At 42.4% G+C, this 26,848-nt stretch overlaps 1 protein-coding gene across 3 annotated transcripts; it reads right to left on the bottom strand.

Moving 5' to 3' along the window:
• Positions 1–430: 430 nt before the first annotated feature.
• Positions 431–24,913, bottom strand: tnip1 (TNFAIP3 interacting protein 1). Of its 3 annotated transcripts, none has more exons than XM_080774799.1 (18): positions 24,831–24,913; positions 23,019–23,199; positions 22,054–22,212; positions 21,833–21,924; positions 21,467–21,526; positions 19,729–19,956; positions 17,399–17,493; positions 17,043–17,184; positions 16,507–16,599; positions 16,307–16,372; positions 7,908–8,039; positions 7,621–7,749; positions 7,276–7,404; positions 6,093–6,218; positions 5,919–6,002; positions 5,292–5,519; positions 3,374–3,458; positions 431–3,052 (listed from the first exon to the last, which is right to left on the bottom strand). In XM_080774799.1, the coding sequence occupies exons 2-18, from the start codon at positions 23,161–23,163 to the stop codon at positions 2,988–2,990; spliced, it is 2,058 nt and encodes a 685-aa protein (XP_080630925.1). In that variant the 5' UTR covers positions 23,164–23,199; positions 24,831–24,913; the 3' UTR covers positions 431–2,987. The 3 variants fall into 3 exon arrangements, with proteins under 3 accessions (XP_080630925.1, XP_080630926.1, XP_080630927.1); XM_080774800.1 differs by having other exon boundaries at positions 5,292–5,429; XM_080774801.1 differs by lacking the exon at positions 5,292–5,519.
• Between the last annotated feature and the right edge of the window lie 1,935 nt (positions 24,914–26,848).

Genomic DNA, 26,848 nt, shown 5'->3' with positions numbered 1-26,848 from the left:
TAAATCATGTGAAACAAGATGCTGTTGTGTGAAAACTTCTTTCCAGAAACATTATTGGGCTGTGCACAGATACAAGGTCAATGACAACACAAGCGGACATACTTCAGAACGACTTGCAAAGTGCAAGATCAGAGTAAATGGCATGAACTCGCAACAATTAACAGGGTAAATATAGAACCAATTTAGTGCTACAAAGTATTGTAACCATAATACCAGTTAAACATCAAACCTAGCATCTCTAAACAACATGCACAACAAAATACTTAACATCTGTGGTAAAGCAAACTGTCCATATGTCTATCTCAATAACATATGTATCTATCCTAAAATAGGTACAAAGTAAAACAAGGAAAGGGGTGTTAGAGGGTGAGGGTAGTCTCAAGAGGTGAGTTTTCAGAAAGCCGTGAAAAACCAGACCATGAAGTGAAGAGACATTTAGTATATATTTATTAAGCCAGTCAAATACAAAAATTCTCACTTTAATGTGCTTTTCCTACAGCAAAAAAATAAAATAAAATAAAAAGATAGAAAAAAACAAAACAAAAAAAACTAGGCTACAAACCAAGAAAATACAACTGCCAGTAATTACAGCATACCTTTCAAAGTGCAATTCAGCTAATGTCTCATTTCAGCTCTCACCAAAACAGGAATATGTTCCCCGTGGATAACATGTTGGTTCATATGGAGGCTTGTTCTAATTTAATCTACATACATCTGGAGGCCCCTCCATCTCAAAAGTCTGAAATACACACATTAGGGAAAACTCGATGGATATTCAGCTAAACATTGGGTTTGATTTAAAAAAAGGAGATACATGGCGAGTTTACCGTCACATTAGTCACAGCCATTATCTAGAGGGGGTGAAGCTTGTGTGAGGGTGCGTGCGTGGGTCTTTTATTAACGATGCATTACAGCAGTTCACAGGTCAGTCGGCAAGGTGTGGGTTGCTGGTCATAGAGGTGTTTAGTAAGCGAAGCCAGACGTCCTGGCAGAGTTATTTGTTTTTTTATCTCTGAGGGGAGGCAGCGCTGTTGTTGTGACACTCTGGATACTGGTGACAAGCATCCTCAAACAGGCTATTAATGTTACAGATAAAGACCCACAGGATAAAAGCTGGAATGTTATACAGTCTACAATACAGTACATTGTTGCAACCCAGCCTTTTTTACAGACAGTCTGCGATGACTGCTGGGGTCCAAGGTCTAAATGCTGCAGTTAATTCCACTTAAGCCCTATTTTATACTTAGTCACACAATGGTGTTGATCTACAGGAAGGAAAATAGGGGACGGCGAACACTTTCAACCTTAGGGCAATTATATTATCTGGGATTTATATATAGCGAAGTAGATCGCTTCTCATTGTGTGAGGGCCAGGGGGAGAGAACATAATATGCACATTTGTGTACAGGTTAGCTCAGTCGGTAGAGCACTCGCCTATCAGCCCAGGTTCTGGGTTATAGACCCCGGGCACTGGGAATTCAGCATACGAGTAGCACAGGTTTCTAATTCATGCGGTATTGGCAGCTACCGGTAGGCGTAATGCTCCACCTCAGCATTCCATCTCTCTGTAGCATATTAAAAAGGGGATAGCCACGCTCGTTGGGCTGCTAAGCCACGCCGACCTACAGTACTTACTAACTTACTTCATCGTACGATGGTGTCGTGCAGGTGAACACAGCCGATCTACAAGCTCATAACGCGTCATATCGGAACGTGCTTTGAGCAAAGAATATAGGGATGGCAACCACTTTCAACCTGTCATCACTATTTTGGTCATTATAAGCTAAATGTTTCACATTTGTTTTTCTTTTGCCACATTGTAAGCTTGTAAATTGGCTATATTTGAAATATTCAAAAGTATAAAATAGGGCCTTAAGTAGCTCAACACTGATCTCAATCTGCTAGATAATGTTGAGACTAAGCCGAGGGCAACTATTCATTATTAAGTAGGAATACTGCAAGACGGGTGTTCAAATTGGAATGAGAGATCAAATCAAATAAATGATGGTAAAGCAAAAGTGTCGCAATCAATGAGATTAGGTCCATCGGATGCTGATATATGAATGATACTAAAAACCAAAACTTGGTTGTATGTGTATGTACTGTACGTTTTGTTTTGTGTGTCTGATACAAACATACAATCTCAATAGCTACAATATATTGGGAATACACTAACAACATAGAAAGAACAGCATTACTAAAGACAATGATTTACACTTAGTCAATGCAACTATCAAAACAGTAGATTATAAATAAATTATCAATAATCACAATCATGTTTTTTAGAATTTTTTTTCCTTCCTTTTTTTCCTTTTTTTGTTTTGGCTGTGGTGCCATCAAAATTCATTTCCCAAAATTTTAGTATTTGAACAATCACTTTGGAACAGTTACACATAATGGGACAGTTCTATAACATCAATGATACTGAGGAAATTATCATAAATGAGTTAACATTCACATTACAATTCCTATGAGTCAATGTACCTATATATAATCATTCATTGTAGGAATGAATATATGTGGTCTTTGTCATATTGGGGAATGGCTTCCGTTAACTCTACAAGTAACAAACTAAGTGTAAAGTTGTTACACATTTGCAGAGAAACAATCACATAGGTATTATTGTCTGAGAAGAAAACAAAAACCTAATCAATTTTGATCATTGCCAACCTATTGAACAAATGACTTCAGTTTCCTGCATAGAATCATATGAAGCAGATTGAGTCTCGAAAAAAGAAACAAAAGAAAAGAAAAATAGATTAAAAAAATCTAAATAATATTTCATGTATATATATATTCAGAATAGCGAAACAGTGTTTCACAAATAGGTTTATAAAACGCAAGTGTATAAACAACATTACAATAGGATATCTACAGTTTCAGTAGGAAAAATTATAGTTCAAAATCACACCTGTTTTTTTTTTTCAACTCAAACAAACTGGTTCATGCTACTACCCGCGCTCCCTTTGGAAGCGGCCACGCTTCCTCTAGTGCTTTCCAGGGTCGATGTTCTGTCTCTCCCTTTTGCCAAATCCTGTAGCTGTGGACTGATCTGAAATTACAGTAGTGGGAATAAACAATTTACAATTTAGGCATTTAGCAGACGCTCTTAATCCAGAGCGATTTACATTAAGCGAGAACAAAAAAGCATGGGTGTGTGCGTGCGTGTGTGTGTGTGTGTGTGTGTGTGTGTGTGACACTGCGCAATAGTGCCAATCCAGGGGTATTGCTGAGGTGTTTCAACTGTCCATGCTCGGACAGACACAGCCAGGGACACACATAGCTGTGTACTGGAGCGGAGGCACCGCTCAAAGATCTCTGGTTATATGTTGTATTGCATGTATGTTTTATTCAGCCGGTGCTTGTCGTATACCTGCATTCTCTGGTGGGGGTCTGGAGCCCTCCCCTGTGCCTCTGGCCCCTCTAGGCTGCGGGAAGGACGACTGCCACGGAAAACCCTGAACAAGAGAACAACATCATCACCCAATGCCACTTTTCCAGCTTGACCTGCCCCGGGAAATTTATTTTGTATCTTCTCTTTGTTCTTTGTGAGGACGTCTACATTTTGTTTGTGAGACAGGAATTCGTTATTAGATTTGCAGACTGTTTTCATTAGCAATGAATCACACATTTTCTTGCATTTATTACATTCTCTGACTCTTTTGTGATGTCGTGCTCTCAGACTCGACAAGGGCATTAACAAACTAACTGTTTAAGAAGGAGAACCGTCAGCAATAATGTAAATACTTTCATTTATTTGGTCGTTTTTTGTTTGTTTGTCTTTTGTCTTTCTTTTTCTGCCCACTCTTTCTTATTTTTCTCCTTCTGAAATGTACAATCTGAAGCAATATTGCCCTGTTGCCCCTGTTAAGTGTGGACTTGATGTCATATGTAGCCCATCTGAAGAAAGAGAGGATTATACAGAGACATTGGAGATGGAGCCACTTGGGAGGGGGTGAAAAAATTAATCCTGGGAATTGCACTTGTGTCCTATGTATACATAGAAATGCTGTCTATACTGTAATGCTTTTTCCAAATAAAACAAATATTATAAAAAAAAGAAAGAAGGAAAAGCGAGTAAGCTGTTGACCGTAGAGTAGAGCCACGCTGATTCTATGGCTATGCAATGGAGAAGTATCAGAACCTCCCTCAGCACATCTAGTACTCCACAACAGAGGTTCCCAGCCTCCGGTCCGGACATGTGCCACTGGTACGCGAGTAGGGAATCCCAAGTTTTCCCCAACCGTCACCAGGATTTTCCAAACAGCGGTGAAAGGTTGACAATACCGAGGATACGTCAGCAGACGAGTCAGTGACTGTGACTCATAAGCGGCTTCGAGTCTGTGTTACTTCTGTGATGCGTAGCCTTGTTATCTTTACCGTTCATGTGTGCTCAGCGAGCAGCAGCAGCAACAACAAGCTGTAGGCTATTTTGGCCGTCGCTCATGCTAATGAAACAAAACGCTACATACAGTAGGATTATTATTTCATGTCAAAACAGTAAAGTATCAGAAGATGATGCTACTAGGCATGTAACGATTCACTCAACTCACGATACGATTCGTATCACGATATGAGGTTCACGATACGATTTTTCACGATATTAAAGAATATATATATATTTTAGAGAAAAATTAGCGTTTTTTTAATTTTATATAATTTATCTTCCCCCCTGAGCTTTTTTATTTAACTACATTGCAAAAGAAGTAGCATTACTTTTGACAGTGCAGAAACATAATTGCCTTCCTTGATGAGCATCAACGACCATCACCTGGGCACAGTCACAGACACACACAGCTCCCCTCTACAGTGCTCTACTACTGAAAGTGACTATCATTTCTCTCCAAAAGCACTTGAATATGATGGAATATGACTAAAGCTCAAAAAATTGAAAATGGATTTTTTATTTATTTCAATGAATCGATTCGAATCTATTCATATCGTCGGGATTAATATCAATATATATCGTGTTGAACTAAAGTTTTCCACATGTCCAAAGTCATTTCTGAAGAAGACATGAGCCTAACCTTTTTTGAATCATACTATTATTGTTGATAGAACGCTATTTAGGTCAACATCATTATGTCGCGATATAATAATTATATAGCAGCGGGTAGCCTGCCTACAGTCAACGGTCTTCCGTGAGTTAGGTTTTTGGTACGATGACGCACGGCGCCCACGACCCGTTACATAAACGTCAACCAATGTCCCTTTGCGACCCTGAAGGGGGTAGAGGACCGGTTTTTCTGTTTCCCCTCACACGGCCAGCCCTTTTGGTGGGGTTTTCTTACCGGGGCAACAGGCTGGAAGTCTCGTCCGGGAGGCGGTGCTGCGGCGGCTGCGGCTGCTGCTGCGGCTGCGGCGGCTGCGTTGGCGGGCATCCGAGGGGGGAAGTGTATAGGCCAGCCCTCCAGGCCCTGCGGTCCCACCTGCACAAACGGACCACAGTATGGAGGGCTCAGCGGGCCGTTCACTGAGCCTGACGTGGGGTCTGAGGTACGTCTTTCCTGCTGCTGCCCCTACGAGGGATCACAAGTACACACGTGACCCCCGTCAGAAGAACGCAGCCGCTACGCTGCCTCAGTCACGGACTTTAAGACCCCCCCCCCCTGCCTGCCTTGCACCGCCTCCCACAAAAGGGAATGATGTAAACGTTCCAGTTTTCTGTCCCTGTCCCCGGCACTGACGACACACGACCACGAGGGGAGCGAGGCTTGTGTGTCATGGAGTATCGAGTGATCTTTAGTCTAGTGTGCACGGTGGTACAGTCTGTGTGTGTCTTGACAGCTTTCCGCCACAAGGGGGTACTGCTGCACTGGGTGTTTGAATTCGGGTCTCAAAAAGACACAAGCTTTCAATGAAACGCTATTCCCTGAGAGGAATGTTTCAGAAACCTTGGGAGACTGACTCATTTGTACCTGTTTGTGATGCTGCATCTGCAGTCTCTCCAGCTTACATCTCTCCGTGCGCTCCCTCTGACACTCGTTCTGTGCCTGGTGAAGCTGAAAAGTATGAAAAATAAGACCCATTAATGCTTACATCATTTAAAAATATGATATGATATGATAATGCCTAATTACTAGTACAGATACCTGATTGGTCAGATTTGTCATCTGACCCTGCAGCCTCTCCACTTGCCGTCTCAAGTCCTCCTTCTCCTCGTTCATACGTTCCCTGTCGCTCCTCTCTTTTCTGAAGTCTTCCTCAAAGATCTTCACCTGAAGAGCAGCACAGGGACTGTAAGAAGTGAAGTCGGCGTGCGTGTGTGTGTGTGTGTGTGTGTGTGAATGTTTTGATTTAGTCTTAGGCTTTTGAATAAGACCCCATTTAGTCTTAGTCCTAAGACACACGCATGACACAGTGTTCTGTGTGTCATGGCGGGGGAGGGCAGAAGACAGCCATGCAACAAGGTGGTGTCCACAAACTATGTGACTCCCATTGGAAATGCATTGAGGCGGCCAAAACACACAGAAGACACAGGACACAAGTGTGTCTTGCGTGTGTCTTAGGTGTGAGTGAGGCCTAAGTCTTCTGAAACACCTTAGTCTTTCAGTCTTAGTCAACAAAATTAACACTGGTGTGTGTGTGTGTGTGTGTGTCTGTCTGTGAGGCTAAGCAATGCCAGAGTTTGGAGAGTCCTAGGCCACCACTTGTGGCCACCATGTTTTTACATGTTGTGACAACAAATAGAATAGTATAGTATAGAATACACACACAGCTAGCTCCTTTTCTGCCAAGGACAGGATTGTACGACTTTAATTAATTATCACAGATCACCAAGGACGAGATTGGACGAGATAAGATTTTAATACTGTTTTTGGTTTTTTTCAGCGTATGTGAGACGTCATCGGTTATATTCAATCCAGGTCCCGGCCTAGCGCTGATCGAAAACACTCTTTGCGTTGGAATTGAGCTCAGATTGAGTTGATCATACAGAATATCGATGTTTTTGGAGCTCAATGAAAGAAAATTGGCGACCGGCGGCTGTTGTGATCACTGACCATGTATCTACTTAGTGTGCACCCCTGAAATGCTTCTGTGTTCCCGGAAGTGCATCAATTTTGTCGGTCTTGCTTCTTAAAGGACCGCATAGGGCTAAACCCTTTCTAGATGGTGCTGACATAATTGCCAATACTGATGTACTGATGTCATCAAAAAAGTAAAACATTGGCTGGCTCTAGTGTGTGTGTGTGTGTGTGTGTGTGTGTGTGTGTGTGTGTGTGTGTGTGTGTGTGTGTGTGTACGCGTGTGCATAGATATGTTTTAATGCCCAACCTGTTCTTTTAGCACAGCTATTTGGGTGAGCAGTTCCTGCTTTCTTAGGTTGCTGGCTGCGTCCCCCTGTCCAGGTGGCTGCTGGGAAGAGGAGGAGGGGGCGTGTAGGTTCAAGGCCTCCTCTAAAGCCTGGCGGAGGAGAGAGGGAAACAAGAGGACACGTTTATACCAGTCGTCTCCATTTCATTCCGTCCTTCTCTTGTCGTCTCTCTCATTTGCACGAGCAGCAGGAATACAAAAATGCACTCGTAATCATGCATGCACAAAAATGCATACACGGTATTACACGCGCACACACACACACACACGTATAAGCATTTGCGCAAAACACACAAGCACCCTCACCCTGTTGAGACGTTGGATTTCCTTCTCCTGGTATTCTCTCTGCTTGCTGAGGGGGAGCAGCTGGTCCTGCAAGTAGCGAACTTTCTGTTTTAGCTCAGCCGTTTCAGAGTTCAGACACTCTTTCTCCCCCTGAGAACGCACGCACGCACGCACGCGACACACACACACACACACACACACACACACACACACAATTGTGTTTAATTTGTATCTCTCATTTGTGATACATTATTTCAATTGAGTGTCACTTTGCAGTAAGACATTTCAGACAACCCGTGTATTCTCACCTGTACATTTTCGATCTTGGACTTGGCCAACAACAGTTTCTTGTCGTAGTCTCGCTGCCGCTGTTCACGCTCTGCCTCCAACTCCGTCACAGCCTTCTGGGACTCCGCCAGGCGCTGTCTTAGGTCAGTGATCTGGGGGGGAGGGGGGGTATATAGGTTGTTTACTTGAGGGCACTCGCTATGTCCAACAGTGACGACAGTAAACAATTCTCACAAGCATGAAGAGACACAAGCACTCTGATTATTATTATTTATTTATTTTGCTTTCGCTTTTATTTTATATATTTTATGAAGGGACAGACGGTAGGCTGACAGGAAATGGGGAGAGAGATGGGGGGGGGAAGACATGCAGTAAAGGCCGTCGGGATCGGGAGTCGAACCCACAGCACACTGCCAGACTGGATTACCAGCCAAGATGCCTGGACCACTGAGCCATGGCCCAGACACTGATTAAGGTAATTTTTTACATATCACCATGAGCCAGATCCCCCCCCTAATTTGCGTGTTATTTACGAAATGGGTGGGCAAATTCTTGTTTGAATTTTTGACTAGCTGAGTAGCTGTACATCTCTACTTCACATTTGTGTATGATAACGATTGCAGACTAGTAGCTTAGTGGTAGTTATCATGCATTGAATACATGCACCCCTGTATTGTCACACGCAAATTGTGATCAACTTTTGAACCTTACTTTGTGCAGAGACCAATGAAACCACTTTTCTGCATACTTCAAATATGGAGAATTGATTGGAATGGTTATTTTATTTCCACAAAACTTATATATGCTTAAATGGCTTTTTAATGCAGTATTTTGCGCACAAAAGAAATTTAAAGTAAGGCTTATAAATATGCCCATTTTCGAAGTGTGTGCTGAAAACCAACATGTTCCTAATGGCTATAGAAGACTGCTCACCATTCTAAGCTTTAATATGAGTGGTAACATGTGTTTGTACGTTTTGTAACTCTACAAACATGAGCCAGCTAGGGCCCTAAAATCGAGCTATAGAATCAAATGTGTGGCAAATTTCTTTCTTTTTTTACTTGCTGTGCATCTCTACTTCAGTTTGGCATGATAACCATTGCAGAGACATATCTTTGTGGTCTTTATCATGCATTGAATGTGTGGACCCTTATATTAACCCACACAGTTACAACAAATATATGATCAACTTTTGAGCCATTATTGTGTAGAGACCTATAAGCACACCCTTCGGGATAATGGAGGTATGGGTAATTGATTAGAATAGTTATTTTACTTATTCAATACGTTCATAGATATATGCGTCCACAACAACATTACGCCACCAGCTTTATTCTGTGCATAACGACACCATGTAAGGACTGTCTTCTCATGCATGCCATGTGTGCCAACTACCAGGCTGGCATTTGGAGAGGGCGTCTTCAACAACAACACCAGCCCAGTTCAGCATGGCTGGGCCAGAAATGATGACGACGGTCGGCTCACTGTCGAACAGGATGCAGGGAATCTCCAAACTCCTGATATATAGTGTTGCAGCTGCTTGTCGCAAACGCAAGCTCCCAGAATGCACATGCTTGACCAATGGCTTGAAATGCACTTTAATGTGCAAATTACAAAACATGCAATAACTGACCAAGAAGAGGACGCGATTATCACAGAGGCAGACTTTGACTGACTCGGAAATAGAGGAGTGAATTTGCTATGCATTACCCCGGTCATGTCCCAGAACTCCCTGAACCCTCTCCCTGCCACACCCCTCCTTGGACCTTGTCATTCATTCATTCCTCTTTTGGATTGGTCTCTATATATTTTTATTTATATTTTTTCTATAAAATGAATGTTCACCAATACAACAGCCTCCGTCTGCCTTCTGGGTCTCCCCTTTCTGCATACATTTCCACATAACTAACTCATCTTACTTGATAAATTGATCATTTGGTCCTTCAAACTCGTGTCATATGAGGTAAACCATTAGTTCATTTTGACTTTGTGTATAAAAAAAGGGTAACATGTTTTTTATAGAATTCGGCCCGCTCGGGGACCGTACCCAAGTTCCCTCATGTCAAAACAGACCCCATGTTCCCTCCAGTGGGGGCTGGTGGTGATTTGGGGTAGGGGAGGGCTGAAGTGGACAAGTAAATAGTTATATTTTGTGTGTCAGTTGAGAGAAAGTGTTTCAAAGTGTCAAATTACAACTAAATCATAATAACACTCAACAAGCATAATTCATGGAAACCCTTGATCCAGACGACCTGCATTCCTTTACGTCCTGACATGGCCTTCATTAATCACTCATCATGTATCTGTTTTGAATCTCAGGTATGTTTCCATTGTCATCTGCATAGTTTTCTCAACAACGTATAGAGTACACACTAGTACCTTAATTGACACCACAACTATTTAAGCTACGTTCACAAACGCAAAACTAGTTTAGCTTGTAGAACTTCGTGTCTCCTCATTTCTGCAATAACCTAATGTGAAGTATACTGCACACCCATTCACCTTTGTAGCCAAGTGTCCCTTTCTCGGACTGCAACTGTACTTACTGTATAAGACCCATTTATTGAAATCCCAAACATGGAATATATACTTGGACCATGCATTATGCCACACATAATGCCTGTCTCAGGACGGCCACCTGCCAGTATACAGTGGATAACTTCCCAGTCTTGCTGGGTAACTATATAGTTATTGTAACTACTTTAACCCTGACATGTCATTATAGACGAATTCGCAGAGGGGTGCCCTGGGCGCGGCCATTACTGAGGTGTAATCCATGGAGCAGGTGCTCCGTAGGCCAGGTGTAGCTAATCAGTGCTGCTGCACTTAATGGTAGACCTCAGTAATGGCCGCACCCAGGCAAGCCTCTGTGAATTAGTCTAAGAAGAAAGGACAATTTCTGATCTACAAGGTCACAACATGCCGTAATAATGTGTTGTGAGCTTGTAGATCGGCTTTCTCCCCAAAAATAAGCTTTGATAAATTACTAATTTTTAAATGTGTAGCGCAGTGGAATAGAGTGGACACTATGACACGTCAAGACTCAGTCAATTAGTACTGTAGGCTATACATTTGTTGATCAATTGTTTTGCATGTTGCATAGTGATGTCCCCGGGTGCAGATAACTGCTGTACTATCATGGTTATTGGTGGTGGCGGCAATACTAATACTTCTAGTCTGGATCCTGTATTGAGGATCACACAAGAATAGCATGCACTTTATTCCTCAAAATCCACAAAATAACACCCAAACCAGACAATTAATTAAAAGGTTTCGTAATTTCAGTCTGCTTGAGGTGTAATGCAGCTTTAAACAAAATAGCAGACAGTGGCACTGGTACATATCTGATTCTGAACTCATCTTCTCCTCCTACAGTGCGTGTCAACCAAATTAATCCCCATAGCCGACACTGGCATGGCCCTTCTCAGCTTCAATTATGTTTTTCATACCAATTGTTGCATAGAATAGCTAGCATAGATAGCATCATGGTTTTGTTATGCGTACACACCCATGGTACTGTGCCAAGAGAACTCACAAATCAAAACAAACACACGCACACGCAATCAAGTTGTCTACCGAATACCGATGTTAACCATCTCAAACCCTCACCCTAACCTAACCTCCCACGGGGCAGCACACCTAAACCTAACCTAAGAGTCTGTTTAATTATTTAGTTTCATGAAGGTTTACATTTTTACTGTGAATTAATTGCACTAGCAAAGTGTAACGTGCAGTGAGGACGGAACGTTTGTTCTAGCCCAGGTTCTCTGGGGTCCTAATATAAGGGTTCCCCTCAGTTACATTCTGGATTCAGGTTCAGTTTTGTCAATGAGGTACTCAGCAGCCCTGAGACCTGTAACAGAGGCTTGTCATGACGGCTGTCAATCACTCAACTCAATGAAGGCCAATGGAAGACGATTTGGGCTGTAAAACAATCTGCCCATTTTGTTTTTCTCGCAAATATTTGATGCTGCTGCTTTAGATTCTACCAGCATATAAACACAGGAGAGGCCCTTCCAGGGAACCCTGGGTGCCACAGGCACACAGTTTCCTTCGACTAGGAATGGGCCTTTTGCGCCATGACACAGTACGTGCCCTCTTGCCCGAGGGTATAAATGCACGTATACTCGCCATGTGAAAACTTGATATACCTTATACAGTATGCTCCAAGGGCTAACTGAGCTGACAGTCCTGGTCCACCTAAATGCTCCGGGGTATGCCCTATGCCCTATAGTACCAGGATCAACTCACATAAGTTACCCCAACCTAAAAGTCTATGTACGTGACCTGCCTCGTCTAGAGGCGACACCCAGGACTACGTGAGCCATAGCCTGCAGCTCCGCCACTTCCAGGTTATAGAATCTTGCAAAAAACGTTGACAGAGATGACCAACTTGGAACTGTACACACATGACACATCCTGTATCGAAACACCCTTGAATAGTGCCCAGGATGCTGCCATACCCTGCTCTACGCAGGGTATGGCAGCATCCTGTGTCCTCAGGCCTTCAGGAGGCTGCAACCCTGTACTGGCATAAGCCAGTTGGATGGCCTCCACAATCCACCGGGAAAGCCGTACTTTAGTATTGGTTTCCTTTAGCTCCGGCACACCATGTCACAAATACCCATACCCTTCCTGAAGGGAGATGTCTTGGTCATGTACAGTCTCAATATTTCATATCAATGGTCTTTTTTCAGGTGTGACTCAGCCTTTTTACCAAATTTAACCAGACAAGGCAAAAAAAAATTATCTGCAAGGAACACTGAAAAGTTATACTCTGGGAAATGCTCAGATTAAAAAACCATGGAAACAATAGTTCCTTTAAGGACAGTTCCGTGAGTGCTGGTATTCTCTTGTTTCATCAGGTTCTTCCCAGGCCGTGCACCCGATAAAATGCTCAGATGAATTGCAGCCGTGCCTGCTTCCATGATTTAGATGCGTGGTGACAACGCCTACTGACTGGCAAACACTTCGGTGTGACGGTGATTACAGACAAATTACAGACGAACGATACGGACTGCCAAAAGTCTGCCTGTGGTGTTTTAACCGGATAGGTCCAAAGATCATGTGTACCAATTTCTGTGATATTTGGACAAAATCTGTATAAATAAAATACATTTAACCTATGGTTCAAGAGTTATAAGCCAAAACATTAAGTGGGCGGTTATACAAGTCGATTAATTTTTAAAATTATTATGAACCCATTTGAAATTCGGTTCTCGAGTTATGTAGATTACAACCGTACAGATGTACAAACACAGAGACTTGGTGCATTTATCGTTAGATGATGCATAGGCTACTATATGGACATTGAATATTCCCTCGTTTAAATCATTTGACTTTAAAATGTTAACAAAATGAAATAAGAATGTTGACTCTAGCTTATGCAGTTTGATTCTGGAAAGTTAGGCAAAATCTGGGACATTTTCCTACAAAATGCCTAATTTGCATATTTAAATATTAATTTTCAGAAAACTTGTAATACAATAAATCATTGTCTTCATGTAATCAACTAGGGAAGTTTCATGGTGATCAATATTTATTTTTATCCTGTATATAGGTGAAAATAACAAAATGTGTGATAAATATGAAAAAGCTACTCCTGTGGAAGGGTTATCATATATTGACTCTATAAACTATTTAATATAGGTATGGTTTTGCCCACTTATTTCGTAATGAAAACTTGTCTGGCTAGTACATACATACCGGTAGTCTAATTGTGCTCATGCTTTATAGCTTTGAACAAGTCTGAATTCTGAGATGAGCAGTATGATAAAATATGCTGCAGCAACATACCCCTCCTCGACTGCAAAGAAATAATCACGTAAATGGATATATCGAGTGGTATGCGGGTTAAACCAAATGCTGCATGGTGTCCCAACTCTCCGTCAAAAAACGTGTGAATGTGTGCTGCCAGGTTGTGCGTGGGCGCCAGTCTGAACGTGTGAGAACGGCGCGTGCACGTGTATATGCGTGCGTTTCCGCGTGCCCTCTTGACTGCACCGCAGCAGGAAGTCAGCGGGTACCGGAGAGGTGAGGGGAATTTTTCAAGTGAGACGCAACTATCGCCTTGTGGTGAGCGCGCTCAGAGAGAACGCCACTGCAGGACAAGTGTCACACGACTGCTCCAGTTAACACAAACATAACAGATGGAGGCTGTTATGGAGATTGGAGTTACTTGAACACATTTCATTCGTAGAAGCCTTGTACAAGTCGCGAAATGGTGTCCCGTGTTATTCCAATGATGGAAAACATTTAAAATAGCATCTACGGTTTTAGTTTAAAAGTAGATAATTTTAAGTGCTATAGAGACAGTTGCCAACACAGATTCAGACTAAACAATGGCATTTTCTTTCCCATGTTTTCTGCAGGTTGTGCCGTGCAATATTAAATGCGCAATTTACTCGATTCTTATATGAACCGAGAATCTGACAGGTAATTAATATGGCACACTTTCAACAAATTAATTCACAGCAGTCACAGGGCAGCCACATCAAAGTTACCAGCAACAGAAACATAATGGCTAACATCAAATTCCTTAGTAAAGCGTTTGACATTACTATAATTACAAACATGACAATTTAAGCTACCAAGCCCTTCAAAAACAAGAGTCAGATAGCCACTGTACACCTACAGGGGGGGGGGGGGGGGGGGCTGAAATAATAGTACAATGGAAAACACTTATGGAATAGGTAGCCTACAGCTTACCTAGTTTGACACAAGTTAACTGCAGCACAGAGGACATTCTCCTCTATACATGAACTCGAGTTCACAAATGCTTTAGGGAGAAATACATTTATTTTGACAGGATACCTAATTTAAGTATTTAGTGTAAAAGGACACTATAGTCTTCATAGATGAACATTGAAATGAACTTTATGAGTGTCTATTTCAACCATCTCTGGCAAGTTGTGGAGGAGAGGTAGTGTTTTTATGTGTTTTATGCTATGCAGGCTAATCACTAAAGAACGTTTCAGGCAAAGAATGAGTAAACCAAAATCTGGGGAGGTAAATGACTTCCAACAAGAGTCAGACCGAGACCGAGTTGACCACTTAAGTTAACTACTTTTAACTTGGTGTCAATATTTTGGTCATGACATTATAGACGATTTGTGATTACACAACATGTTGTGTCATCACACACACACGCACACACACACACACACACACACACACGGCATGTTTGCCCTTGACCAACATTACTATCCTGCCATTACTGATGACCATTTTCCAAAGCATGTTGTAATATGTTCTGATTTACAAGGAAGCCATTGGATTCCATTAATTTCAGTATATTATATGGCATTTGATATTCAACCAGCTGATTGACATTGGTTGAGATATGTCAAATACAACACACCACGTTTTGCTGTCGCATTATTTTCTGGTTGATGTTACATTATAATTATGTTTTTTGTTACAATTCATTGAAGCTGTGAATACAACAGCAACGTGTACAGACTGTGTAATGGTCCTTTGAAAAGAAAACACTTTTGTTGTACCTGATCTAAGAACAGTTAGGCCGTGGGCCATAGGCTGTTATCGTGACTTTCATAGGACCCCACCTCGGAACTGCGTTATTTTTTCACAGTAGACAGATAAATTCCTAGTACTGCAACAAATGTTTCCAGCTTTGAATTGGGCACATTAAAGGCGTAGTGAAACGGAAATGGTGGACATTTTATTTTGACGTTTCAGACTGTTTCAAGTTGAAACACCGTGTGTTGCATCCCTTCAGGCGATGGGACGGTAGCTAGGGACGGTAGCTATGCTATACGCAGCGCATGGAGTGTGTTTGTTTACAAGTCAGATGGTCGGCCAGCTGTACCAGTTTACTGTTATGTGGCTTATTTCTACCCTAAAAAGTTCTCAGATAGATATTTTAGCGTGATGATCAAGTTGAAACCGAGTAATACACTGTCTGTAATCAGTAGCAGCTGTGATGGACGGATGCGGCGATATGGGGAATTAAACGGGTGAGCTTCATTTTTATTGGATTTTATCGATGTGGGCCTCGACACGTCATCACGCAGTACGTTTTCGTTTTCAGGAAGTAATTAAAATATGATTTTATGGACTTTTGATATAAAAATACACAAACATGAAAATGTACCAATTATTTTGGCATCCATTGTTAGGTATGCTCATATTATGACCACGGATGTGGTCTAAAAGTGTGAAAAACTTTTTTTTCATTTCACTACGCCTTTAACGAAACGGAGCAATCCAAACTTCCATTTTAAGCAGGCACATTTTCCCATTGACTTATAAATGGGAAGGTTTCTCTGAAAGTGTAAGGGCTAAAGTTACAACACTTGGCGGGGAGGTTCATAATAATTATAAAAAATAATTACAGTTAAGGTAGTTAGTTACAGTTAATTATTAGTTAAGTGAACTTGATGGGCTGGATTTTATTTACCTTTTGTTCAAATTGTGACTTCATGGAATTCCACTGTATGTCCCACTGCTTGTTCACCTCCAGCACCTAAAGCACAAGAGGTCATTGACAATGAAAATAATGACAGCCGTAGTGAGTGTACGTACATAAAAGAAACTAATTACACGCAGATTTTCCCTATGTAGCAAAAGAGGACAGACGGTGTAGGAAAAGACACTCACATCCTTTCTCTGCTTCTCCAAAAGCTTGATCTTTTTTTCATACACCTCCTGATCACAAGTTTTCGTCTGGGTTTTGTCTGCAGCTTTCACACTCTGGAGGGGGGGGGGGGGGGGGGGGATATGAAACATTCCTAAATCCCCAAAAGAAGCCACACCACTACAATGCCACTGCTGACATCACTGCCAATATCAAATTGGGAGGCTTCAGCCACAACGATGCACAGAAAAATGAAAAATATATTTTTTTAAGTGAAGGAATTACATTTTAACCCATTTCAGGCGGGGACCCCTTTTGGTGTTAACATTACGTTATGCTTTAGCTATTTAAAAATAGCAGATCTACAAGCTCATAGCGCACCACCGAGTGACGCGCTACGAGCTTGTAGGTCTGCTATTTTTGAAAAATCGAAGAACGACTGACATAGAAACATAACTTTTTCAGAAAACTGTCATTTTCAAACAGACATTTTTTAGAATCTGACCTCAGGTCAGAATGGGTTAAACTAAAGAATCAACATGACAGAGATAATGTTTACCTTCTGCGGCGTGCCGACCTCCATCTTGGATCTGACGCTGGGGGTGTCGTCTTTCACCGGCTCCTCTCGGGTTTCTGGAGGAGCCGTATCGGCCGGCGCCGGCGGTCCCGTGACCAGCTCCTTGAGTTTATGGTTCTCTTGCCTGGAAAACAAACAGTCAGAACAGAAACCTAAAAAGTCAACAAAAGGTTCTGTGGCCCAAAAAAAACGACAAAGTCCTCAGGGAAGACCAAAAGTAAAAGTAAGGCTCAAACTTGTCTTTGATGAAGACAACTGTGTACGTTACGAGGTAAAACAGAAACTAGCCCGATAAATGTGTCCCTTGTTGAGTTATACGAATAACAATACCAAGTCACCTCAGCTGTTCCAAGTCTCGATTCCTGAACTGATGATCGTCTTCCATTTTCTTGCGCAGCTCATTGTTCTCCTGTCTGAGTTGTTCACACAGCGTCTAAAAAAAGGATAAACATCAATAGCCTGGTCATCGGTTAAGTTCTTTTGACTTTATTTCATGTGCTCAACGATTCAAAGACTGAAATGTGGCACTTTCAAAACTAAGCTAATATTCATAACCAGAAGGGAGTTCCGACCGCGGTGCATCTCAGAGGCAGGACAGGTTGCAGGAGGAAGGAAGGCACTGGAGCAACTTAGTTTTTACTTGCACCCTGATAATAAAATAAGGGTTTAAACTGTCAGAGTCGCTCCAGTGGCAGTGCCTTCCTTCCTCCGAATATTCATAACATTTTAAACACTGAAAGACAGCGTTTTCAAAATTAAGCTAATATAAAGTTAAGTACATTATGTAATTTAGAGTAGTAGACGGCACCCGGGTGAGCAGTATGGGTTAGCACCCCAGCCTGTGTCCTCCGTGAGGAGGAAGCCCAACAAACCTCGGTGAGGCCTTTTAGGAGGGCCATTATAATCCACCACTCCTGAATGAAGTGCCTGGTGCTGGGAGTCTGGTGCAACGCACAGGTCCTGGGCCTGGTGAGAGCAGGAGTGGACCTGGTGAGACGTAGGAGGGGCCCGGACAGGAGCCAACCCACAGAGCCTAGTCCTTCCACGCACCAGAATTTGGTTCTCCCAGTCCCGGCAGAGTAGTTCCGGAGCAACGGATTGTGTGGCCTTGCTCATTCCCTGATGGACTGATCGAGGGTAGCTACTGGGACGTAAGTGGGGATTTGATCAACCCCGACTGGGTCGCCTGAGTGAGGGGTATGATGTTGGTAGACCCGAAACCCGGTTTACCTCAGGATACATCACTGAGGATACGTCCCAGGTGCATCCATGCGTTTTTTTTGTGTTATATACTATAAACACATTTCTTTCTGAACCAAGAACAAGACAGTTCTTGACAGTTAGGTGTTTAATATGTTGAGTATGTCAACTTCTCTCCATACAACTTTCCCCAAGTTGTGGAAAATGTTAGTTCCTGAAGAAGATCCTACTGATCGAAACGTTGATTTGAAGCCGAGTATTACCAGTGTTGCAGACTATCCATTTTACATCACCTTTGTGGAAAAATAATAGTGCCTCCAGACCAGTCCATTTTCTATCATAGTTGTGGCCTCAGTTTGTCTTGTCCACATCTCTCAATATTAATTTTGTATGGTAGTAGTCTAGGAAAATTGGCCTCAGATCCTGTGCAGCAGGGGCGTGGCCCAGTGCGTTGCGTTTCAAATGAAATGCGAATCAAAAGACAGGGGCGGGTTCCACATGGAGTGGGCGCTACATCTAAATAAGACGGAAGGGAAACAATTGCTCCTTGAGCGGTGGTGGCCTACTACAATTCAATTTGGAATTGGATTCCCTTCGGACTATTTTCATGGTATGCACAGTGCTTCAGACCGGAAAGGGGAGTGTCCGCTCAGATTCTGAGCGCAACATACTTCCCTCACAGGGATACGTTCCTTTTTTCCCAGAAGTTTTTCTCGCCCGCCTAGTGGCGAAAAATAAAACTTCTGGGAACTCAGATTAGTATGGTAGTAACAATATATCATTTGAATATCAGCTTTTTGTGTTAGCTTACAAACTAAGCCTTTCCGGAGCCTGAGGTGGCTGCAGTTTTGTACATGGGCAGTTTAAAATCTGCAAAGCGTCTATGTTAATTTTGTGTATAAATGATTGATTATCCCTCTATCAAATGCTATAGGTTGAGATGTCACCATCAGGCGCACATTGTGCATGCATGAAAGGCTGCCAGAGCCCAGCTCAACCCCATCCGATCTGAAGACTCATGTTTGACTCACAATTTAGGTGGCAGACATATTCCTCCATTAATCCTATGAAATAAAATACTACCACTGTCTTTCCTGCAGAAGTTGACAGGATTCTGTCATGACTTATTTTTCATCTTCTGCCTTACCCTAACACCAAGGCCTATGTGCTATGTACGTTTGTTTATTTATTTGCCAGACACATTTGTACATGCCTGTAATCGGTCCACTGTATTTCACACATCCTAACTATTGGGCGCAGTAGGCAGCCACTAAGCAGTGCCTGGAGACCAGCTCCAGCTGTGAAGGTCAGTGCCTTGGTCAAGGGCACAGGCAGGGAGTATCTCGTTCTCGTGTTTGGCCCAAGTTAGGCTTAATAGCTTTCCACGAGATATCTCGAGAATGGCATGGATTGTGTCAAGTATAAATCAGGCTTTAAGGTAAATCGATCTGCTGGGCTGGTCGGTCACCTGCAGCAGGGACGTCCTCTGTTCGTTCTTCTGGACCTTGGAGGACAGATGGTGAAACTCCACGGCCATGCGGCCGAGGTGGGCCAGGAGCTGGTTGGGGTTGGACTCCTCCGCGAAGATGCTGAAGGAGCTCTCCAGTCTCTGGAGCTGGCTGGCCAGCTCCATGTTCTCCTGGGGGATGAGCAACGGGATCACTCCGGCTCCCGTAACCGTGGCCGCTGCTCCCGTCTGTTGATGACACAGTCACAGAGAGTCAGCTGCTGAGTCACCGGGGTCAAGTACAACATTACAGCTCCATTACTCATCGTTTGAGCAGTCTCGACGAGGAGATGATTAGCATTATGAATGGGATTTCGCAGTGTTGAGTTACAAAAGTATTTTCCCATCACACTGTTAGAAAGATGCATAAACAAATGTAGCCACACCACAGGCAATCGACCGGAATAAAAGGATGCAATTGTTTAATTTTGTTTTGTTTGTGTATATTCTTGGAATTGTGTCTGGAGTTTAAAAGACATGCGACTGTCTGGTGAACCATGTGACAAGACAACTACATTCTCGCAACAACAGTGTCCTGTTATGGCATTGACTGGGACGCTGTGTGTGAATCATTGGAGTGATTCTGGTCAGTAATAATTCTGGACTTTCCCTTGGCTGAGTCAGGCTGGAGCTAACAGCATTGAGTCACCGCCCAGAGGATGCGTTCCTGATACAGCATAACTAATTACACAGAGCACAAGATGAATTTAGATGGAAGATATTCCCTCGGATGAGTGGACGAAGATGGATAGATGAATGGATTCCATATTATATTATATATTTAGGGGCTGTAACTATTTTCATAACCGATTAATATGTTGATTATTTTATCGAATAAATATAGTAGATACAATGATGGTCAAATAATAATGTTATTTGGACCACATTTATATATATATATATATATATATATATATATATATATATATATATATATATAGTGATATATTATATATATAATATTACTATTTATAATACGGAACAACGTCCAGCATGAAAGGTTTCAGCCCTAGCACATGGGTGATATTGTAAATAATAAAACATTCAACATAAACAAAAAAACGAGGAAAAAAACCCATTTAGCTTTCATATATACATGGAGCAACTCTAATTTTAGTAGAGCTGGGTGAATAGATCAATATAATATCAATATTATGATATGGGCCTAGATATGGTGTGGGATTTCGGATCGTACTAACTTCATAGGGCATACAGTAAGTATTTTAGGCCTACTTTCACAACAAATTTGAAATGTGAAAATCCTATCAGTCAGAATATCAATGTTGATGTTAGATCTTGTCCTAGCCCTAGCTCTACCCACTAGAATCAAGAGCATTGTGATAAATCTAAATCTAATTATGACTTCTAATAAAACCTGCTGCAGAACTACAATTTATAAATTCCAATGGAAATAACAATGTTATACTATGGAAAAAGCAGGGGGAAAATAGCACTAAGACTATTCAGAGAACCATGATATTTGACCATGCCTGCGGATAATCCCGGATATTATTATTTTTGATATACTATATTTGGACAACAATACAAGACATCAAATGACAGAAAGGTAGGCTTAACACTACATACAAGAGACACACACACAAAAACAAGGGGACACATGGGTGGGATCGATGACCATCAGAAAGCAGAGATAGTTATGTCCAATATTATGTTACATATAGCCAGGACAGGTACTTACAGTAAGAGCATCCGATGTCTTCTCTTCCATATTAACAACCTCAAACTCTGTTAAGGCTTCCTGTGAATAAGTTAATGAAAGAACATGGAGAAAGGAGTCACATTCCTGGGGAAATAAAAAAAATCACAAAAACTACTCCAGAGTTAAGACAAGCGGTGTCTCAAGTTCAAAACATAGCATGGTGAGCCTCTGAGGAGCGTTTGCTTTGGTTTACCACAGACTGAGCCTCCCAATACCTGCAGAGACAAACAGTCTTCACAAACCTGTTTGTTCACTCATTAAAAAAAAGAACACAAACAAAGCTCTGAACATACAACCGACAGTCGCCCGGTGTCACTTCTTGTACTCCTCTTAGACATAACTCACATTGGGCTTTTCCGATTGGAGAGCCTTCCCCGCAGAGCACGGCTGCTCTTCTTTCTGGTCCGCACTGGGATTTCCACGATGCTTACCCTGGCCTGGAAAGATCCAGAGTTAATATTAACCTTGCGTATATCCATGGAGCAGAAAGTTATATTGGAGCAACATGGCTGCAATGTGCAACATGGGTGTCGGTGGCTTTGCTTGCCAAGCAAGTTTATCTTTACCAGCGAAGGTGTGACATGTCCCCTGGGACTCCGTGTGAACGCCCATACACATGCTGGCAGCGAAGCTGGACGACTTGAGGGCCTCGTTGTCTCGCACCAGCTCTTCTACTCTCTGACGAAGCCTCGAGGCCTCCGTCTGGGACTCCTCCAGCAGGTCTCCTATAACACAACACATTATAATCAGTGAGCACACGTTGACATATCACTTAACCTATTTTAATAATTAATTTCGACCCGAGAGTGTAGGTAGGTGTGCGTCACCGGGACCAGACAAGAGTAAGCAGATTAACCAGTCGTTAAAATCAAAATAGGATGTGGTGAAGAACAAGCTTCAGGAGAACTTAGCTTTGTTGTAACTTGGTATCTTTTGGGTGACTCATGAAAGGAAAAGGAGCCATGAGACGTTCTAAGAACATTCACTTGGAGGGAGGCTCCCCTGACACGGCGACATCATCACAGCGGCACGATATCGGTAAACAGGAATCAGGTGTCACGGCATTCCTCCTTTTGTGGCACAAGACAATGGCATCCCTAATCCCTTCCCCGTTGCATGATGCCGTTCCAAGGAAAAAAATTGCAATTGTGTGGGGTCCACTCGAAGTTCACAGAAACATTTTAAATGCAGCTCCGTGAATCTACAAGACGACTTCTGTACTGACAAGAATGTAGGACTGACTACAAAAGAAAGCTGAAGCTTCTGAATCTCCATGTATACGTTTCACAATTTTGCACACATACAAATCAATGTCAGGACACGCTGTCAACACTATTTGACCATAATATGCAAACAGCGGTGGTGCATTGAGCCAGCACCACAGCGGAAACGCCACCTTCCCCAAATGTGAGGTAAGCGCAAAATGGCTGCAGCAGTGTGTGTGTGTGTACAACGGTCAATGTCAGTGAACAGCTGGCACTTGCCCTCAGTCCACAGCAATGATTTAACCATGCTGTTTTTAGGCACCTACCTAAGCTCTTTAGTCCCTTCATCCGTTCCCTTAGGATGCTGTTCTCCTCCAGTAGCTGTCGATAGCTGCCCCCGCCGGCCTCTTCTCTGGCCTTCGCCTCACTCCCGCCTGGGTCGTATATGCGGTACGGGCCTTTCCCTTCCATCGCCACTGTGTCACTCAAAAGGCATGCTGCTCTGAACTGAGAAGATACAACACAAACTGTTTAGAAATGGTTACTGGACACACTGTGAAAAAGAATATACATGGCCATTTGCCCTTAACAGAAAACAAACAACTGTGGAAGCAGCAGAGGCACTCAACATAAGAGCATACTGCGTTACATAATATCTCTGAAGTATCACTCCTCGCACTTCGCTATTTACAATGCAAAGAGTCATATTTGAATGGCACCATCACACTGGGGGACTTCTGCAAAAAATAAATTCATGGAAGCGACGTGAACGCACACGATCACATTATAAAGGAACGAAAGATAGGCCATGAAAGCAATGAAATTTCTCAAATGTCAAGCCAGTGATCATGCATCATAAAGTCACATGTTTAACAGAAGCACTGATGATGTATGAGGTGAATTCATCACTGCCAACTGCCAAGTCTTGACAACACTGGAACTCCACTGTAACAGTCACTGAGAAATACACAGCGATGTAATGGTCCCGTCACTGGTCATGATGACAGTGGTTTTACGTTTCATGCACCAGACAGCCTGTGTAAAGAGTTACTGTACCCCCTTGGATTCTTTTCGACCTCGCTTCCTCTCTTCGTTCATAATTCATTGAATGGTGATGTCTAAAGGTTCCAGTCAGCAAAGAGGATAAGGACCAATTGACAGGTTAGTGGCGACGATATCATGTCATGCAGGATGGCAACTATCTCAGAGACAGGACCCTTTAGTTGTTTGGTTCTCAAGGTGGGGTCTCCGAGGACCCCCAGGGGTCCTTGAGGGGCTTCCCTGCAGTGTCCAGCAAAATGGACAGTTTAATGTCACTATTATTGACAGAAGTTAAACCAATGAAAGAACATTATAAGAATGACTAGTCATAGCATAGGTTTCACTCGCTCCACTCACACCGTTATCACCATTATGTACAGCAGGTAGAATTCTGTACCAAAATCTCATCCAAAAACAAATATATTCTCTCCCTGGCACAAAGCTTTTTCCAAGTGGTCCTTGACATGAAAATGTTTGAGAACCATTTTGGTTGCTGTCTCTCCTGTGGATGCCTGCCCTGATACAGGGCCCTGTGATCATCATATACAGCAGGACTAGATCGTCTCTCGCAAAGTATATATATATATATATATACCTACACAACCAGATGGTCCTGCATCAGGGCTAGATGGCAACAAAAGAAACATCAGCGTCCCTTCCTCCCTCCCTCCCTCCCTAGTACTATTTAAGGAAGCATCCATACAGTTGCCATGCAAGCCTCCTAGCTTCCAACTGGCAACATCTGGCAAATGTGAGCCAACGTTCATGTTAGCTACATTGGGAATCTTAGGTAAGAGACCATCCTGGGAAATGCAGCAAGCTAAAGTAAAAACAATAGAGGATAAGCTGTAGGTCTAACACAAAACCCATCGGGCTGGAAAATAAACAAGTGTCTGCTACAATACAAGCTAGCCTGTGTTGGCTAATGACGGCTAATATTAGTTTTCGCTGTTGTCATGCAAATAGCTTAGCAACAGCGTTAGCTGGCTGCTGTCTAGCTGACGTTACAGTGCGTGGGGGACAGGACAACAGTCCCTGCATAAATCACACAACCGCTTCATTTCAAGTAAACATGTCTGAGTTTTAAAACGACAAACCGTAGAACAAAGAGGTGTCTCCTTCTTTTTGCCCTGCTACCTTTCAGCTTGAGTGGCCTCTCTTCTTCTTCTGCCCAGAAATCGTATTGCGGAAGTGGTTCTATGACGCTGTGTAAACCAAGGAGTATATAAAAGAAGGAGCGGTCCGACACGTCACGTTTCAGGCACTGGGAATCTGGGCTGCAGAAAGTTTGATCTGATTCTGAAGCAGTGCCTGATGATGACCCTACTGTAAACACGTGTAAGTAATGCTTTATGGTGTCGTCCACAGTTAACAGTTTTTGTATTGAGTTGTGCTAGAAATGTACTGTCTGTAATTCTGCAAACTGTTAATAAATACTTCAATCAAATCAAATGATCAAATCAATCAAAGTGCCAGGTGGACATGCTTTTTTAGCCATTTTCTGCCGAACATTTTCTGCGGCTGAATATTCGGTGCATCACTAGTTAAAATAAGAATAAATAATCTCTCAATCACCTGGTAATGACTGTGACACAGTCCTGTAGCGTGCAGTCCTTGCAACCACAATGTTTCCAGCCAGACAGGTCTAGTCCAGAATGCCACTTAAGCACTAGTCTATATACTTTGTTTGTATAACAAATAGCGAAAATAGTTGACCTACAAGCTTGTAGATGTTTGGGAAATTTGAAAGATTTAGAAAGCTTTTGCCTATAATGCCATGTTGAAAGTGGTTAATTATCACTTAACATAACTACACCCGCACAGTATTATTGGTATGAAGTCATTGAAGTGTAACTGAATATCGCTGTTTTAGTATCCCCACTTAACCCACCTGAGTTTGATTCTACAAATGTTATGTTATGGTTATGGCAAAACTTAACTTAAATAATAATCACTATTATGGATCCATAAAAAAAATATTCAACTCTTTTGAATGCATTAATTGCATACACTATTCAGTGCCTATTTGGGCCGAAACCGAAAAGGCCGAAAATGCATTTTTTGCCATTTTCGGCCGAATATCTTCTGCGGCCGAATATTCGGTGCATCACTTCTATTTATGATTTGTTTAGAGTAGACCTTTGTCAAAGAAAGACACAAGTTACATCACACGTTGTTTTCTGGTCTTTTGACTCTAAAGAGACTCGATCTAGACCAGGGGTGTCCAAACTGTTTTCAAAGGGGGCCATATTAGAAAATATATTAAGTACATAATGTACCTTCATTTGGGTGTGGGGGGGGGGGGGGTTCAGATCATTTTACGATCATTTAAATTTCGAATTGCAGCTGCCCGTAGGTGCCCTGTGAGAGCGGTTTTGAAGGATTGGGATTCACTATAATTTTATTGATGACATCTCCGTTGGAACCTCAATATCTACGCTGCTAGTCTTTAGCTCCGAGATGACTGGTTCCGTCCCGTTATATCCCTGCACAGGTCGAAATGGGGTCTAGCTTGGTCGAGGCCGTCCACAAACGGTGGATTAAACCCTTTTCGCAGTATTGGTTCCAAAAAGTAAACATATCAGAACCGAGATACAGTTGATAAACTTAAGGCCGGCATGTAAAAGTTTTCGTCTGGGGTAAAACAACTGCTTAAATCAGGCTTTAAATAAAAATGTAGTCCAGTCAACCCCTGTTCGCATGCAAGGTATAGGCTAGCTGCTTCCGTAAGATTGCATTGGGAAAACATGGTAGGCCTACTGGCTGACAAACAAGCGGTTGTTTTACCCCAATGTTATGTGCCGGCCTTAAGTTTATCATCAACTGTATCTCGGTTCTGAAATGTTTAATCAATGCTGCGAAAAGGGCTTTAATCCACTGTTTGTGGACGGGCTTGACCCAGCATTTCGACCTGTGCAGTGCAGCCAGGGATATCACGTGACAAAACCTCATCTCGGAGCTAAAGCGTAGCTCAGCGTAGATATTGAGGTTCCAAACGGAGCTAGGTAATAGTACAAGTGTACTACATAAACATTACAGAGACTTTAGTTGTCACTGTACAATATACTTTAAAGGAGCATTCAGTGATTTGGAAAACCCCCGGTCCGCCCCAGTA

The sequence above is a fragment of the Protomyctophum bolini genome, assembly GCF_963924005.1.
Source record: "Protomyctophum bolini genome assembly, chromosome: 10".
NCBI lineage: Eukaryota > Metazoa > Chordata > Actinopteri > Myctophiformes > Myctophidae > Protomyctophum > Protomyctophum bolini.
This window is presented reverse-complemented; position numbering and strand designations above follow the sequence as displayed.

Excerpts from the sequence above, each read along its gene's own strand:
- tnip1 (XM_080774799.1), bottom strand. The coding sequence starts at position 23,163 with ATGGAAGGGAAAGGCCCGTACCGCATATACGACCCAGGCGGGAGTGAG. Across the intron at positions 17,494-19,728 it reads AGAGGACGTCCCTGCTGCAG|ACGCTGTGTGAACAACTCAG; the intron begins GTGACCGACCAG and ends TCCTTTTTTTAG. Across the intron at positions 7,405-7,620 it reads AAATCCAACGTCTCAACAGG|GCTTTAGAGGAGGCCTTGAA; the intron begins GTGAGGGTGCTT and ends CTCCTCCGCCAG.